Raw genomic sequence first — 19,393 nt, 5'->3', positions numbered from 1 at the left:
AGCAGTGTTTGTGTAAAGTTGTCAGTGCTAACAGACAAGCAGCACTTCATGAAATAACCCACAAATCAATGTAAAACATATGAGAAACATATGCATTATAACAGTTTGATGAAATTCTGCGTAAGTGGGTCAGGGCAGTAGACGACCGATGTGAGCGCCTTTGCTAACAGCATGACATCGCCTGCAGTGCCTCTCCTGGCTTGTGAACATATTTTTTTCGAAAGTAGATGACTGGGAAACCATGACCTGATCAGATGAGTCCCAATTGTAGATGGTAAAAGCTGATGGTAGGGTTTGAGTGTGGTACAGACCCCACAAAGCCATGGCAAGGTATTGTGCGGCTGGTAGTGGCTACACAATGGCGTGGGCTGTTTTTACACGGAATGTAATCGTTTACTGGAAATGGTTATCTTCAACTACTTGGAGATCATTTGCAACCAGTCATGGACTTAATTTTCCCAAACAATGGCAGATTTTTATGGATGACAAGGCTTCGTGTCACTGGGACACTGTTGTTTGTAATCAGATTGAAGAATATTCTGGACAATTTGAGTGATAGATTGGCCACCCAGATCACCTGACTTGAATCCCATTGAATGTTTATGGGCCATAAACCCTTTGCCTTTACATATGTCTGCTTATATAATAAAAACAAAGATTCAAAGACTTACCAAGCGGGAAAGCGCCGGTAGATAGGCACAATAAATAAAACACACAAACACACACACAGAATTTCGAGCTTTCGCAACCGGCGGCTGCTTCGTCAGGAAAGAGGGAAGGAATAGGAAAGATGAAAGGATGTGGGTTTTAAGGGAGAGGGTAAGGAGTCATTCCAATCCCGGGAGCAGAAAGACTTACCTTAGGGGGAAAAAAGGATAGGTATATACTCGCGCGCCCACACACACACACACACACACACACACACACACACACACACACACACACACATCCACCCATACATACATACACAGACGCAAGCAGACATATTTAAAGGCAAAGAGCATGGGCAGAGATGTAAGTCGAGGCGGAAGTGTGGAGGCAAAGATGATGAATGACAGGTGAGGTATGAGTGGCGGCAACTTGAAATTAGCGGAGATTGAGGCCTGGTGGATAACGAGAAGAGAGGATATATTGAAGGGCAAGTTCCCATCTCCGGAGTTCGGATAGGTTGGTGTTGGTGGGAAGTATCCAGATAACTCAGACGGTGTAACACTGTGCCAAGATGTGCTGGCCGTGCACCAAGGCATGTTTAGCCACAGGGTGATCCTCATTACCAACAAACGCTGTCTGCCTGTGTCCATTCATGTGAATGGACAAACTGTGTGTCTGCTTGTGTCTGTCTGTCTTTCTGTGTGTGTGTGTGTGTGTGTGTGTGTGTGTGTGTGTGTGTGTGTGTGTGTGTTTGTTTGTGGGCGCGCGAGTATATACCTATCCTTTCCCCCCCCTAATGTAAGTCTTTCCGCTCCCGGGATTGGAATGACTCCTTACCCTCTCCCTTAAAACCCTGTGTGTTCTCTCTCGCGTGCACGTGCGAGAGAGAGAGAGAGAGAGAGAGAGAGAGTGTAAACATGTCCCTCTTCCCCCACCAAGGTAAGTCTTTCCGCTCCCGGGATTGGAATGACTCCTTATCCTCTCCCTTAAAACCCACATCCTTTCGTCTTTCCCTCTCCTTCCCTCTTTCCTGATGAAGCAACCGTGGGTTGCGAAAGCTTGAAGTTTGTGTGTGTGTTTGTGTGTGTGTTTGTTTTGTGTTTGTTATTGTTTCTATCAATGTACCAATGCTTTCGTTTGGTAAGTTACAGAATCTTTGTTTATATATATATATATATATATATATATATATATATATATATATATATATATAATAGAAACATTCCAGATGGGAAAAATATATTTAAAAAAATGCTGTGACTTATCAAACAGGAAATTGCTGGTAGATACACACAATAAAGAACACACAAACACACACAAATAGCAAGCTTTCGCAACCCACAGCTGCTTCGTCAGGAAAGTGGGAAGGAGAGGGAAAGACGAAAGGATGTGCGTTTTAAAGGAGAGGGTAAGGAGTCGTTCCAATCCCGGGAGTGGAAAGACTTACCTTAGGGGGAAAAGGGACAGGACACTCGTGCGCGCGCACACACACATATCCATCTGCACATAACAGACACAAGCAGACATATGTAAAGGCAAAGAGTTTGGGCAGAGATGTCAGCCGAGGCGGAAGTACAGAGGCAAAGAAGCTGTTGAATGACAAGTGAGGTATGAGCAGCGGCAGCTTGAAATTAGTGGAGGTTGGGGCCTGGTGGGTAGTGGGAAGAGACGATATATTGAAGGGCAAGTTCCCATCTGCGGAGATCTTATAGGTTGGCGTCAGCGGGAAGTACCCAGATAAACCAGACGGTGTAACACTGTGCCAAGATGTGCTGGCCGTGCTCCAAGGCATGTTTAGCCACAGGGTGATCCTCATTACCAACATACACTGTCTGCCTGTGTCCGTTCATGGGAATGGACAGTTTGTTGCTGGTCATTCCTACAGTGTAGGCTGGTCAGTTGGTAAATCACGTGGATGCTTTCACACGTGGCTCTGCCTTTGATCATGTACACCTTCCGGCTTAGAGGACTGAAGTAGGTGGTGGTGGGAGGGTGCATGGGACAGGTTTTACGCCGGGGGCAGTTACGAGGGTAGGAGCCAGAGGGTAGGGAAGATAGTTTGGGGAGTTCATAGAGATGAACCAAGAGGTTACAAAGGTTAGGTGGAAGGCGGAAAGACACTCTTGGTGGAGTGGGGAGGATTTCATTAAGGATAGATCTCAATTCAGGGCAGAATTTGAGGAAGTTGTATCCCTGCTGGAGAGCCACATTCAGAGTCTGATCCAGTCCCCGAAAGTATCCTGTCACAAGTGGGGCACTTTTGGGGTTCTTCTGTGGGAGGTTCTGGGTTTGAGGGGATGAGGAAGTGGCTCTGGTTATTTGCTTCTGTACCAGGTCAGGAGGGTACTTGCGGGTTGTGAAAGCTGTTTCCAGGTTGTTGGTGTAATGGTTCAGGGATTCGGAATTGGAGCAGATTCATTTGCCATGAAGACCTAAGCTGTAGGTAAGGGACCGTTTGGAATTGGTGGCAGCTGTCATAATGGAGGTACTGTTGCTTGTTGGTGGGTTTGATGTGGACGGATGTATGAAGCTGGCCATTGGACAGATGGAGGTCAACATTGAGGAAAGTGGCATGGGATCTGGAGTAGGACCAGGTGAATCTGATGGAACCAAAGGAGTTGAGGTTGGAGAGGAAATTCTGGAGTTCTTCTTCACTGTGAGTCCAGATCATGAAGATGTCATCAATAAATCTGTACCAAACTTTGGGTTGGCAGGCCTGGGTAACCAAGAAGGCTTCCTCTAAATGAAAAAGTATTGTATACCAGGAGTAAATCTAATGATTGTCTCTAACTAGAAGCCTGTAAATGTATGTGTATACAAATTAGATTATTTTAAATTGGCCTAAACTTGTGAATACTTTGACATGTCGTATATTGTTGTAAAAAGAGATCTACGGATGAATAAATCTGCTGCTACTACTGCTACTACTAGCAACATTTGAGGCAGGTTATGGACGGTGACAGAAGAACAACTGATGTGTACGATGACAGATAAAAAGTTAAAAGGCAGCTTGATTTCTAGCTCCAGGAAACTTTTGAATAATCATCTCTGTTGAGGAAGTTAAATATCAGAAATAGGATGCAAGGTTAAAATGTGTGTGTGTGTGTGTGTGTGTGTGTGTGTGTGTGTGTGTGTGTGTGTGTGTGTGTGTTGCAAGCTAAGGAATGTTGCTCCAAATTCTGCTTTGCGAGTCACAATAGCTAGAAAAATAATCTAAAGCAACAATCAGCGAATACTTGTTAATTTGTCTTTCATTTATGTTCCTTTTTTTCTCTCTTTTTTTCCATTTTCACCCTGTAGATTGTTTTGAATTTATTCATTTTTCTTCATTCCCTCCTGGCTAATCCCTCTGTTTCTGGAGTGACTTTTCTTTCTCTCAGGTATCTGCAAATTATGTATTCTTATTTTTTTGTTTTCTGTAACTGTTTCTCTTGGCGAAAACGTTTTCAAAAGTCCCTAGAAGGTAAAGATACTTCTAGGTGAAGAAGAATATCAAACTTATGAAAACTAAAATTAATTAAAATAAAAACTTTTTGCCCACGTAAATAGTTTCATGTAGTAGTTTAGACTTCACAGAAATTAATATTGGAAAGCTATGGATGGCATACACTATTTTGATTACTCTACTCTTAGACATTTGTTATAATCTGTGATTCGGTTTACTCATATTTAAATTTCAAATGTTTAGGAGCTGATTCATTTGGAATTGAAATCCACAACTTGGTTGATATTACGGACCAAGCTAATTATGAACTAGTTATGCGGTTCTCAAGTGGTATACAAAATGGTGATGAATTCTTCACTGATCTAAATGGTTTACAGGTATGGTACATGTATGATAAACATTAAATCTTGCATATAAATGTATTGTACTATGTTTACAGATATTTGTGGCTGTTGACATTGAAAAATATTGATGACAGTTAACTCCCACTGTCTGTTATTTTATAGGAAGTGTTGTAAAAGTAATTAAGATGTGTCCAAAAATATTTGTCTAGAAAAGATATTATTTTCTGTTAATTTTTGCACAAATTTTTGGTGAACAAAAATGGATTAAACGTGATAGGGTGTTGCGATATTCCAGAGTGGATACTTTGATTTAGGTGTTACGTAATGGAGATACCTTCTTTTGATGTACGGTTGGGTGACATAATTGTGTGAATGCTACTCACTTAATGAGTACTGAAATCTACTTGATGAAATGTTTTGTGGACTATTTGTTAAAACTGTTGATGCTTTCTTCAGATGTTAGTGAGTAGTAACAACTGCTATTCAATATGCAGTCTATTCATGACGTTTGTGCTGTAATGGATTATGACAGTAATTGTGTATGCAGCATACAAAATGTCTAATTATACAGGGTGATTATAATTAAAGTTAAACTTTCAAAATGCTGTAGAAATAACACCACTGTTCATAATGATGTCAAATTGCAACGGAATATTATCGGAGAAGGGGGAAAACGTATGGCAGAATAAAAAAAATACTGTGAAAATTGATCAGTAGATGGCATTGCATGTCAGAACACTTATATGAAAACACCTGTCATGTGCACGACCCATTGAAGTTGGTATAAACACTCCGGGTACACGGGTTTTCCTCCTTTCATGTCTGTGATGTTTGCCATGACTATCTCAATGCAGGATTGCATGCTGCTTTTAAAGCTACTTTAAAAGAATGATGACTATGCACACTTCGCTCTGCAGAATTTCTGGACACTGAAGGGTTTGAAAAAAGGCATTGGTCCGACAACTATTGTGGGTCTGGAGAAAATGGTTCCAAAATTCGAAAAGACGGGTTCTTCTAGTGAGCAGTCTGGTAGAGGAAGGAAACGAATTGATTCCACATCAGTGGAAGCAGTAGCCACAGCAATGCAAGAGGACATGAGTGGTGGTGTGCAAATGTGTAGTGCACAGAGAATTGACCGAACATTGGACATACCCATGAGCACGGTGCATAAAATCCTACGAAACATCCTTATTTGCTATCCATTCAAAATTACCCACTTGCACAAGTTGCTTCTTGTTGACCTGCCATTAAGAGAGACCTTTGCTTTAGAATTTCTTGCTCATACGGAAGTGGACAATGATTGGCTGTGGAAGACTTCGTGGACAGACAAAGCCCACTTTTATCTGACAGGATATGTCAATACACAGAATTGTTGAATATGGGGAACAAAAAATCCGCACGCAAATCAACCAGTAACACTTCATCCTGAAAAAGTCACTGTGTGGTGTGGGTTTACATCATCATTTATCATCGGGCCATATTTTTTCGAAGAGACAGGTTCTTCCAGTCCTGGCACCTGTACCGCCACTCATAAGTGCTTTGAGAGTGTTTTGCGCGACCACATCTTTCCAGCTCCCCAACAGTGTGGATGTATGGATGGGATCATGTGAGATGGTGCACCTCCGCACATTGCAAATTCAGTTAAGCAGCTGCTCAATTGTCATTTCAGAGACGCTAGAATTATCAGCTGCCATTTCTCTACATCCGTGCCATCCCAACCACCTGATCTTAATCTGTGTGACTTCTGGCTGTGGGGTTATCTGAAAGATTTAGTGTTCAGTGCTCAGATTGCAAACTCACCTGCATTGAAGGCACACATTGCGCAACACATTGTGAATGTCATCATGGAAACACTTCGATCAGTTATAGAATGTGCTGTTTCTCGACTTCAGCTTGTTGCACAAAACGGTGGACAGCATATTGAACATGTTTTGCGCCAGTCACACGGAAATTAATAATGCAATTTGATATTGATTGATGCTTTTTATGCGGTTTTTCACCTCCAGACAATTAAAAACTGATGCGATTTATGCTTTTCATGTGGCTTTAGGACTTTGAACAATTAAAAACCGATTTGTGTGATGCTTTTTATGCAGTTTTTGGCCTCAGGACAATTCAAAACCAATTTTTCCCATCCGATGTGATATGACTTTGCTGTGGTGGATGGGCTTATGAAACTAACAATATCACACCTGTACAATGATGCACACTGAGTGTTACAGTTTGTTTAACCTCAAATATACACCTTAGGCATTGTTGTACGATTCATTTGTCATTTGTAGTCGACCACTACTAAATTATGATGCTTACAGTGCCATCTATTGCTACATTTTGTAACTATTTATGTCTTGAAAGTTTAACTTCAATTATAATCGCCCTGTATATGAAAGATTCATTGTGGATTATCAGGAGATGAAATATTGTTGGTGGGTTGCATGTCCACTTATTTGAGCTCATGCAGATTTAGGTGTTCAGTGACTGTTGTTCTCTCTTCACTGGAACATCACTACTATTGGCACTTATACACTGTACCTACTTGATCAGTACTACACCTGCTTGTTTCTTTTAGTAGGTCTCTCTCTCTCTCTCTCTCTCTCTCTCTCTCTCTCTCTCTCTGTGTGTGTGTGTGTGTGTGTGTGTGTGTGTGTGTGTGTGTGTGTGTGTGTGTGTGTGTGTGTGTGGCACAACGTCGGAAGATGCTGGGAGAGTGTGTAATGTTGAATCTTGAGTTAAATTGTACCCTGTGTGCAGTTAATTTCTTATCTTCTGTTCTTTATCAACAGGGCTTGTATGCAAGTGGCATTTCCCCATTACTTCATCACCGAATACAAAATATTGCTCAGATGGTGGCCTGTGGCCACTTTTCTAACACTGTTTGATTCTGTACTGGGGTTTTAGTTTCACTATATTGCTTGGTGATCTCACAAGCTCACTATTCGCAACAGCTGACTTACATTACTGTGCCAGATAAATTTTCCATTTGGATATAAAGTATGGAGCTTTTGCAAGTTCCCATAATGACATTGAAGCTGTAGGTCCATGGCTTCCGTAAGCCCCTATACCATATTTAACGCTACAAAAGTCATGCTGTAATTGGTCAGTATGGCAGCTTGCATAGATGAATTTCCTAATTTTTCCTTTTAACATATTTGGAACTGGTGGAGCTACTAGATATGTTCACTACATTTTGATCTGAACTCCTAAGGACATGTGTCATCTTTCTTTCAGTTCCAGATTCTGTGTTTCATATAAATATTTTAAGAGAGTAGTTGTCTGTTATAACTCTATTGTTCATGTGTAAGGTACACAGAAGTTCTTTATTCAGCATGTTTGTTTAATGTGGATGCCACTGCCTTTTGAAGTTTGTGCATGTTAGACATAGTGTTGAAGGTTGTTTCATTCTACAACAGTTTCCATGTCTGTATGCAGCCTTCTTGTATTCAAGTATGTGTAAAACCATGTGAAACAGTGAATTTCTGGTAACAAAGCTCACAGATGTTTCTTGTTACTCTTGGAAGTTTAAGAACTCTTTAATAATGATGCAGAACTAGATGTTCTTTTGGATGAAAATGATATTTTTTTGTAAAATTAAGAGTATGTACATGAGCTGGAAAGTGAAACTTTGTTCTAGATAAAACATATGGATGTGATTATAGTCAACAGGTGGAAATACCAAAAGCTGATGAACAGGTATGCATACTTGACAAAATTTAGTGTCATATCATCAAGTCATTAAGAGAATACTAGATTCTGCATATAAATCTGCTGACACAGAATAGAATTGCAGCATTGAGCTAAATACAGGACCTTATTGGTGTGAAGAACTATGTCTGCCAACATTACCATGAGAAATAGTACACCTACTCCCTCAGTGTCGTCTGAGGTAGCAGAGTAAGCTCGGATACTTCATGACTTTAGCTAGAGGACATATCCTAGATTGATGATTGACCTCAGCCTCATACAGTGCTACAAGGAGACAGCCTGTAGACATTTAGGAGATGTTCTTGTGTATAGCACATCATAAAGTGCTTGGTATTGTAGAATAAAAATAATGTTTTTGTAAAAAGAGAGAGAGAGAGAGAGAGAGAGAGAGAGAGAGAGAGAGAGAGAGAGAGAGAGAGAGAGAAATGAGTTCAATATGGCTGTGTGCCTCAAGAGTCACCAGAGAAGTACAATGATGTCAAGAAACCCTGCACATGCAGATCATTGTGTTGCTGCCTTGCATGTTCAGGAAGGGCACCGAGTTTCCTTTCAACCAGTTTTGAGTCCATGCATAAATCTTCCTGTGCAGTTAACAGGTAGAGTTTCCACTTTCTTGACTAGACACCTACCTAAAATTCATCAGTTAATATCAAGCGTTATTCTAAAGGCTTCCTTTTGTGCTGCAGATTTTAATGCTCCTAAGAGAATTATCTTTGAATTGTAATATGATTTGCTTAGTTTTCATTGTCTCAATGAAGGTGGCATGCTGGGTATGCTGCTGAAAAACTGTGTATATTTGACTTTATAAGAACAGCTACATAATTTAATGATGTTCCAAGAAAAGAATAATTTAAGTTGCTTTTAAGAAGAAAACTCTTCCTGCTCATTATTATGATTTATTGTAGTTTGCCATTTTGAAGAGTGCACTGTTTGTTAATCTGTTTTCTTTTCAACATCTTTTTAACAGCCATTACTCTTCTTATCAGCATATAAGGAAGTTTTTGTCTTTTTTTTAGATTGAGTTTCTCTTTCGGGTATGCAGTGAAAACAAGTGAGCTGACTCATCCGTTGCATACAATACTACATTAAGATTTATGCCCATTACATGTAGTAGTATTTTAATTGGCAGCCTTGTTTTTTGTTGCATAAGAATGATGGAAACAACTGTAAGATTTTGCTGTTAATTTTTATGGCGCTGTAATTTATGTAACCATAGTCCACATTGGCTCCTGATTTCTACTGTGTGAATTGGAATAACTATAATTTTACCATTTAAGAGTGATTTTTTGTAGTACTGTGAAATTGATTTACTTAAAATTTTTGTAATGTTACATTTGTGTGGCTCTGACCCACATTCTCTCTCTTTTTTCTATTATATAAGTAGAAATGAATACACCTGAGTACTTTACCTGTGATTTCTGAATGTGTGTCGCATTGTTGCCTGCTGCTGGAATGTAGAGGGAGATAAGAGCGCGATGTGATTTATGTAGTGCATTTATTTGATTGTAATATGAGTTGTGTTTTTTCCAAATTCATCATTTGACAAATACAAGATCATTTTATATTCACAGATTGAGCACTATTGCTGCTGAAGTCAATATTTTCGCGTTGTTTAATAGACTATATAGGGGTAGGTCTCGCATTTATAGGAGACGTCTTAGATTTAGAGATGAAGCTTCAGCTATTAAGATCATGTGCAGATTTGTTTTGAAGAATTTGGAAGGGCAAGGCTTGACAAATAATACTTGTATTCCATGTGGCTTGAGATTTCCCAATACGCCAAGGCGTTCAATAAAGTATTGACGTTGCTCGGATGATCACGTGACATTTAACTTGGGCGGTGCTAGCGCAAACGATACACTAGAAACCATGAACTAGGCACTACAACAGTCTATCACTCTGATTAAAATTTGACAATTTTGTGAAATGCCAGAGAAAAGAGCATTTAATTTTGTCATCTTTCAAACTTTTGCTGTATTTGGACAAATTTGCAATGAATGTTCTGTTACGTGTATGGATACCAGTATACAAACTTTAATGCTGGTTGTTAAATAAAGGTAACATTCAAACATGGAAATGTTGTCCTTCTATAAACATTAATTGATTCAGAACCCAGACCAGTATTTAATTTGGTTTCAAGAGACTGCAAGGATTTTTCTAAATGGATTGCAAATGAGAAATTCGGTCGCTGAGTAAAAATTTGTACTTATCTTTACAATATCATGGTGACATTCAGTCGAAACAAGAACGAAAATTACTTGAGAATGGAATGTCTAATGAAGGAAATAAATCACATTAAACTGACTGTAATTGTTACCAAGAAAATAAACTATGTTGCAAGACCTGTCGTGGTGATAGTACCAACGGACATCAATAGGTTGCAGGCAAGCGAAAGTTTGAGACTGGAACTGAACTGTAATTGTGATCTTTTATTTATGTATTAATCGGTGTTGTCATTTATGACTTGCCCACCTGAAGATGTTGCAGTCTGTTTTTCACAGTTTCTGAAACTCATCACTCTGGAAGGGGTGGAAGGGGAAGAGTGACACCATCTTGGCTGAGAGATAGCGTGATTGTGAGCAGAGGAGCAATGAGCGAGCAGCAAATTTCATGTTTCCAAATGTGGGAATGTATACCTCAAACTGTGGCTTTTTATGATCATCTACCACATTTAAGCTGCAGTTTGCTTGAATCCATTCATACTCAGAATCAAACTAATTTCAAAACTGAACAAATATTCAGCAACAGTATTCATTTCTGCAGATGATAAAAGTCTAGATAGGTAACACAGTGTTTCTTGTTGCCAGATTGTCGACACTCACCATCTACATCTATGTGATTACTCTGCTACTCACAATAACTTGAAGTTTGGCTATTAGCTGTATCGGCAGTAGCAGCAAGCAGCCAGATGCAAACGAGAAAATTTTTTTCTCGTTCGCCCTCTCTGCCAGATTCGCACAGACACAGAGTTGTCTGAGTTGTAGTGGGGAGGGGGTTAGTCTCCACGTGACCTGTGTTTATGTTAAGTGATTTCGCCGCTTCTCTTTGTGTACAGCTCCCACGTCAAATGAAAATAAAATGGATTTCTGTGGCCGGGAGCTATCAAGTATATTAAAATACGTTCGCATAATTACGGAGGGGAAAAATATATTATTAGTTTCAGTTTTCTGATTTTATTTTATTTCCAAGTTAGTAGCAGTCAAACATTAATTGCTTTGCAGAACAATGAAGTTGTTTTTGCAAGTTTGCTAATGAAATTTGGCTTTATTAATCTTTCCACTGAGGCAATCATATTATTTGAAACAAAGTGTTTCATTCTACAGTATTGGCTAGTTCCAACTGTTCGCTGAATTTCAAGTGCAATTTCAAGTGCACGTTATCATCTTCTGCCATGTATCGCATTATGCCACAATAAAGAACCAAAAACGAGTTCGTAGAGTACTGTTACTCAAAGAAATTTTACATCCCAAAAACCACACTGAAAAGCTTAATATCAGATGGGAACTACTTCATAGTGAATCTGGAAAAAGCCAATTTGCACTTCAAGTTGAATTATGCATTTTGGTATGGTTTACGAAATTCCTATGCTCTTTGGAGTATCCTCTGATGCCTTGTTTCTTTTATGTTGTAATGTAAGCTCTCTTAGTGCTTTATACACACGAACATGCGCATTTCCTACACCACTGCAGTTGCACACGCACAATAATGCCTGTTTTCTGGCACTCTCTAGCAACTGGTAAATCGAACCTATTTCTAACAGTCTCCTGATAGTATTGCGAACGGTGGTTACAAAAGCATTACTTTCAAAGTAAATTTCCTTTTACGCAAGATGAATTATGTTACGTGTGAGAAAGTGGGATAGATTTCTAAATCACAGAGTGTTCGAAACTGAACAGTTTGAGGACCACCCACTTACAAGAACTTCAAGCTGAGACATGTATGTCATAATTTTAAATTTACTGGCACGTTTGTGTGATAAAGTATAACACACGCAAAAAAAGATCAATATTTGATGTGAAACTTAGCTTATGTTGTAGCATGTTAATCTTAGAGACCAATATTATACGTGAAAGCTTAGCTTTTCTTGTAGATATACGGTACTGTGTACATTAATGTAAACCGTTAACTTTTCCTCTTGTGTGTTCGCGCTATGTAACCAGTGATCTTGCTATTGGCTGACTATAATACGTGTCGTATGCTCTGAATAGCTGCTGTCATTGGCTGGCGAGATCTCGTGGCTTGAGATATGACTGGCTTACAGAAGGACATCGCAACCTCGGTTTCAACCCTCCGGAAACTAATGCGCTGTGTTTGGTGCAGTTCGAATTTATACTTTCGTGATACGAAAGTATGCAGCGCATATGTTGCTGCAAATCAAAGGCCTTTCCAAAACTTCTCTCCTTTTTTATTAAAAGTCTCTCCAAAACTTCTTTCAACCGTATTTTTTTTCCGGGAAGTTCTACGCGATTGTATAAAATGTAAACGATTCAAAGAATTGATAAGTTTTACAGTTCCGAGGGAAAATCTACAGAAAACCTACTATCCGAGAATTTTTTTTGCTTGTCCCCATATACACCCTGTATAATCGTTTGAGAGTAGTCTTTAAAATAGTAACTATGGCATTGGACTTAATCTTAAATTATGGTTGATAATGTGCAAAAGAATGTGGCTATTATTTCACTGTATTACAAGTATTATTAGTAAAATGTTGGTGAGATTACTTTCAGGGGGTAGTTAAGTAGATATTGTTCGAGCTGTTAAAGGCTAAAAAGTTTTTCATCAAGTTCTTCTTTTACTTTCATATGTGCTATTACAATCTTATTAATGTTAGATTTGCAATGAATTTTTATAAATGATTAGGATGAGACTGACACATAAGTGGAAAGCTTTTTTATTTTTTTTATTTATTTAAAAAAAAAAAAAAGATAAAGGGAGGACTTTAGAGGAAATATCTTGCTGCTGTACTTGACGTAAGGAAGACATGGAGTATTTAGAGTTGTTAGTCTTGATGTTACAGCCAAGTATTTCACTGAGTAAAGAAGGTTTCCATTATTATGAGTGTTGAATGAAAAGTAATGCCTCTAATTTTGTGCCAACGATGAACAAGTTTTCTGAAGCCGTCATGGAAGAAGTTGACACACTGTTTCCACAACCACAGTTGCACAGTTCTCTCAAGGTCTTCATCAGAAGCATAGCAATGTCCCCACAGACCATCTTTTATTATTGGGAACAGATGGAAGTCAGATGGTGCTAAATCTGGATGCCGTACGATTGTGGGGTTCAGTCTCTGAAGTTCTGCTGTGGTGGCACGTGAAGTGTGCAGTTTGGCATTGTCATGCTGCACGAAAATATTTCCCTTTTCCTTTAAGAGCCTTGTTAGCCATCGTTCCAGAGTTCACAGCATTGTGATGTGACACTCCGAATTTATTGTTGTTCCACGATCAAGGAATCAACAAGGATAACACCATCTGTGTCCCAGAACACTGTGGCCATGATTTTTCCAGCTGACCGCTGAGGCTTGAATTTTATTCTGGGGCGAGTCTTTGTGTCGATATTCCATAGACTGATATTTCATCCCCTGTCACAATTGAATGGAGGAAGGCGTCACCTACATTCTCGTAATGTGAGAGGAATTCCTGGCAAATTTCATTTCAGGAGTCAGCATCCAGGGTACCCATCATGCACAGATCTTCTGATAGCCAAGCAAAGCAATAATGTGACCCACACGTTCTTGTGAAATGCCAGTTGTGCTTGCAGTTTCTCTCTGAGTGATACGATGAACGTCCTGAATCAATCTGTCAACATTTTGCTTGTGAAACTTGGTGGTTGCTGTCACAAGACATCCAACTCTTTGTTTGTCATGCAAGTCACATGTTCCTACCTCAACATCTTTAAACTTACTTGCCCAATGATGCACAGTACTCACATCAACACAACCACCATAAACTACTTTCATTCTCTGATGAATCTCCTTTGGGGTGACACCTTCTGCTGTGAAGAATTCAATGACTGTGCATTGCTTAAATCACATTGACCGATCGTCTGCGCAGGTTTCCATACTTTACACTGTAACAACACAACCGTTTAATGCTAAGGCTTTGTGCCAATTGGAGCTGTAGAGCAGAGACTACAGAACAAGCCACTACCTGCTGTATACAAATGCTGCCAACTGTTGAAGGGTTACGAAGGTGGAGGCATTACTTTCCAGTCAACCCTTGTACATCTGAGGCTACTAATAGAAACTGGACTAAAAACTTCAAGTTCCTGTATCTTCTACAATGATCTCATTCATTTAATTCGTGAATGGATTTTCCATCACCCTTCTACTCCATGCACTGAAAAGACCTACGAATGTTGTTGTAGCAGTCTTTTCTATAATCAGCTTTTGCTGCAGCCTAATATGGTAACATTTCAACGTTGCCTCCCTTGCACCTTATGTCTCCATACTTGCAAAAGTGGATATGTTATTCCAGTATTCTGTTGAAAACTTAATTTTCAGTAGACCTTTGTACAGTCAGTCTTATGTTAAATGAATTTTTCCACTTACCCAGTATGTATTTAAACTTCCAAAATGAGTTCCAGCTCTTAAGGCTACTATTCAATTTTTAGCTAGAGAAAGGTGTCATACATATAAAAGCTGCAGTGAATTCATGTTATGTCCTTCCATTCACTTTTTTTACAAATTTAACTGTGTTTGTGGTTTAAAAGATAATTGATTATGTAAAAAAAAAAAAATGCCCCATTCATATAATAAATTAATGGCTGTGGTACCCACAGTGAAGAAAATATAGTCAAAGTATGTTTGGTTTTGCAGGTTATACGTAGAAAGCGACTTCCAAGATTGCCACTGCAAGGAAATTACTATCCAATGCCAAGCTTGGCATATATTCAAGATAAGAAAGTTCGCCTTACATTATTATCTTCTCAGCCAGCTGGATTTGCATCCCTTAAAGAAGGTCAGATTGAGGTTAGTTCTCTTTTTATATTAATCTGTGTGAGAAAGAAAAGGAGATAAGTAATTTTGTGTGGTGATGTACTATAAATCATCTCCTTTATGTGAGACTGGAGAAAATCTTGCGGAGAGAGACTAGCACATCCAGATGTTGATAATTTGAGAATTGGTGGGATACTGCCCAAAAAAAAGACAGAGATCCATGTTCTTTACTCAGCTAAAGAGTAAAAATACCTCATCAGTAACTTTCTGTAGATTGTTCTTCAAAGTGCTTCTTGTTCCCCAGCTTTAAGGGAAGCCTGTGAGGTTTGGGAGAGAAGCTAAAGGCAGATAGTAGCTTCGAGTCAGTATGTGAGATATTCTTGGATAATGCAGTTGGTAGTGTGGTTAGGTAATTTGGTCAGTAATTCTGTGCATCCCTTCTATGATACCCTCTTACAAATATGGCTTGCACTCTTTTCCATCATGGTGGAAGTATCTGCCGCAAGTCTGGTCACTGTAAGATATTTGTAGAAATTGCTCACACCATCTGCTGTTTTGTGTGAATGTTGCAAAATAGGATGACATTTATAATAGACTCTCCCAAACAACTGATGACAAACTAACTTTTTCAAGAAATTTTCGCCATATGCTAAGAGTATAAATTTGTTAGCAGCATACTGGATCAACTGTTTTCTAGCACCCAGGGAGTTTGGGATCAGTCTCCATCCAAACATGCAGATTCATGTTTTCTATTCTTTCTCTAAATCACATAACTCAGGATGGTTCCTTTGAAACTTTGCATACTTCCACTCAATACTGTCATCTGGCAAAATCTGGGGCAGTTCCTGCAGCAGCTCAAGTTTTTTCCAAGCTCAAATTCTTGTGGCTGTTTTCCAGATCCAAAGTTGTTTTCCTTGATTTTGACCTCCATCTCATAACATGTAATAACCAACCAATAAGCAACAATACCATCACTTCAGCATCTGCCACCCCTTCCTCATCAATTGCTTCCTCCTTTCCAGCCGAGGCATCTCAGGTAACCACACCTGCTCCGAAACAAAATCTGTCGATACCTATACCAATAACTTTCATGCTGTCTTCTCTTGCATACCCCACATAGATTTTGTCCATAAAAAATATCCCAGACAGTTTCCTTCTCTGACCTTCCACATCAGCTTCCAAGTCAAATATACAGAAGCAGCCCCTTTGTCATTCAGGCCTCAAATGGTTCCAAATGTTACTTTGTCAAAGCTTTGACTTCCTCAGATCCAGCCCTGAAAGATCATCATTTCTTTCTAACATCCTTCCTACACCTATCGCTGTCATCTTCCATTGCCTTCTAATCCTTGTCAAATGGTATGCTATTACCAAACTATTAATCTTATCCCCAGGTTCCTTAGCCTTGCAATTATTATCACCGCAAAATGTATCTCGTGCACATGTACATTACCATTTACTCCAGCCCCACTGCTGCTAAATCCTACAACATCAAAGTCAGAGCCACAAGTGAAACCATGTATGTTGGTTATTTGGTTATCAACTAACATGTTTTTACACTACAAGGTTGTTATATACATATATAGGAATAACCAGCACTAAACTGGTTGAATGGATGTGCAGAAAGAAGAACTGTCCATCGTGGGGATGCACAGTACCCAGTTTGTGAGCAAGCTCAGCAATGTAACACACAGAGATCTGTGTGCCTGCTCCATCAAATGGGTATTTGTGATTCTCCTACAAATTACTGAACTGTGGAAATGGGAACTGGTTGTCCAACATATTCTTGCCTCCTACCACCTTCCTGAAGTTAACCTGCAGTACTCTCTCTCTCTCTCCCCAATCATAGAACCTGTATCTTCTTTCGCCTCTTCATAACCCAACCCAAGCAATTCCTCCCTGAGGGAGGAACATACAGTTCTGAAGGCTAGGAGTAGTATTTTCTACTTTGAAGTGTTTTTATTGGCAGTACTTGGAATTCTGTCACTGACATTTTCATCTTTTGTTGCTGTTTATCTTTCTGGTGCTAAAAATGTATGAAGCGGAACGTAATGTTTTAAATGAGATTATAAATTTAGTGCATGTAATCACATTTAATATGACTTTTATTCATTCATAGTTTTGTAAATAATTGATAAGTAACAATATTATGAAAAGGAAAGTTGCTACTCACCATATAGCGGGGATGCTGAGTTGCAGATAGGCACAACAAAAAGACACTTACAATTAAAGCCTCTGCCTATTAAGGCCTTCGTCAACAATAGACACACACACACACACACACACACACACACACACACACACACACACACACACACACACGTGCGTGTGCGCGCACTCACTCCTCACTCACTCATTCACGCAAATGCAGCTCGCACACACGATTGAAGTCTCAGGCAATTGGCAGTGTGGTTTCAGCTGCCTGAGACTGCAGTTGGGTGCACGAGCATGTGTTGCATTTGTGTGTGTGTGTGTGTGTGTGTGTGTGTGTGTGTGTGTGTGTGTGTGTGTGTGTGGTGTATTTTTGATGAAGGCTTTATGACCAAAAGCTTTAATTGTAAATGTCTTTTGGTTGTGCCTATCTGCGACTCAGCATCCCCGCTATATTGTGAGTAGTAACTTTCCTTTTCATAATATTTTTGCATTCCACCCTGGATTTTCCATTGTTAAATAATTGAGAAGTATTTGTTGTATTTCATAATATGTATTGTATTGTCTGTGAATTCTGACTGTCCTACAATTGGATACTAGGTTATGCAAGATCGGCGACTTAATCAGGATGACAATAGAGGTCTAGGTCAGGGGGTACTGGACAATAAGCCTACACCTTCGACATACAGGATAATACTCGAGGAAAGACAGATACCATGCCAGGTGAGTCATAATTACAGAGAATTCACTGTGAAGTTGGATTGTGTGTAAGAGAGTATTGCGTGTTTGTTTATGTGTAAGCGAGTATTGCGTGAAATAATAAAATCAATTCTGCCATACTAGACTTTAAGTCAGTTTTTAAACTTTGTTTTCATTATTTTTCAGCAATCCTTTGATAGTTACACTGGAGGATTTGTCTCAGCCGCTGCTCATATTGCATTGCACACTATGACAAATCCTTTGATGAGGTTACTGTTAGTCGACAGTCGCCCAGATAACTTGGAGAGCAATTTCGGCCTTGCTCAGGATACTGGTTATGACATTCAGTTAGTTAAGCTTCATTCTTTCTTCCCACCATCAGCAGCCAAAGTTGGTGTCATATTTTTCAGGCAACATATTGATACTTGCTTTAATAGTCCACAGCTGCAGGGCATGCAACCAAGTAAAGGGGTGGTAAGTACCAAACAACCCTTGATGTTCTTTAATCTTTTATTTGCAGTTGTTAAAATTGTAACTGATTTCTTGAGTTTGATTTGTTATTTGAAGCTATGGGCATGTCTATATATGGTGTTTGATTTATAGTAAAAATGACATCTATGTGACCCCTTCAGAAGGTTAACTATTTTTTTCAACTGTGTGCCATGATTAGGTATTGGAAACACTATTCCTTTTAATTTAGTGTCATAGTTTCCTTGGGTGATTATCAATTTTAGCACTACTCGAAGATTTTTCTGTTGCAGTCTGTAGAACTTTTTACTGTATACATTTTTCAGTATGCTAAATAGGATTTCAAGACAGATGTTTCCAGTAGCCATTACATTAAATGTATCAAGTCATTCCATGTGGTCTCCATGTACATTGTTAGGTGATGGGATTTTGTTATCTAACTGTTAATGTCGTAGTAGTAGTAGTAGTAGTAGTAGTAGTAGTAGTAGCAGCAGCAGTAACAGTAGCAGTACTGAGCGGTATGGTGCAGTGGACTCTCATTTTGTTAGAGCTGGCTTCAAATCCCTGTCTGTCTACAACTAGATTACTTTGGTTTTCCTAAATTATTTAATGTGTGTGATTTCTTTGAACAGGGCGCAAACAGTTTCCTTCCCAAGCCTTATCCAGTCCAAGCTTGTCTCCTCCATCTCTAAGGAATATGACATAAATGGGATTACGTACTATTCTTCCTTCTTGTTACCTGTTGTTGATTTTCTTGAAAATCATTAAAGAGTGTAAAATCATATTGTTTTTTACAATAATAAACAAAATATAAACTTGTGACGAGTGGTGGTAGCTGCAGCTTGTTTTGAATCTGTTATCAGTGATAAAGTAAACATATCAAAACAACAGGAGAGTTGTTGCTAATGAGCTGTCCTACATGATGACTTACTAGTGAGTGGTTGGACAATTTATTTGTAGAAATTAATTTGTGCTGTTGACACCATTTCACTGCAGTTAATT

At 39.1% G+C, this 19,393-nt stretch overlaps 1 protein-coding gene across 2 annotated transcripts in view; it reads left to right on the top strand.

The window, feature by feature from the left end:
• The window catches only part of LOC126340516 (alpha-mannosidase 2x), a 162,792-nt gene that overhangs the window by 139,688 nt on the left and 3,711 nt on the right, over window positions 1-19,393 (top strand). The window contains exons 17-20 of one of the 2 annotated variants that reach the window (XM_050001696.1): window positions 4,340-4,473; window positions 14,957-15,109; window positions 17,825-17,947; window positions 18,110-18,397. In XM_050001696.1, the coding sequence (XP_049857653.1) occupies window positions 4,340-4,473; window positions 14,957-15,109; window positions 17,825-17,947; window positions 18,110-18,397 (698 nt within the window). Of the gene's footprint in view, window positions 1-4,339; window positions 4,474-14,956; window positions 15,110-17,824; window positions 17,948-18,109; window positions 18,398-19,393 lie in introns of those variants that run through there. The other variant, XM_050001697.1, reaches the window with a different exon arrangement.

The sequence above is a fragment of the Schistocerca gregaria genome, chromosome 1, assembly GCF_023897955.1.
Source record: "Schistocerca gregaria isolate iqSchGreg1 chromosome 1, iqSchGreg1.2, whole genome shotgun sequence".
NCBI lineage: Eukaryota > Metazoa > Arthropoda > Insecta > Orthoptera > Acrididae > Schistocerca > Schistocerca gregaria.
Note: the sequence above shows the minus strand (reverse complement) of the source record. Positions and strands in the feature narration are given on the sequence as shown.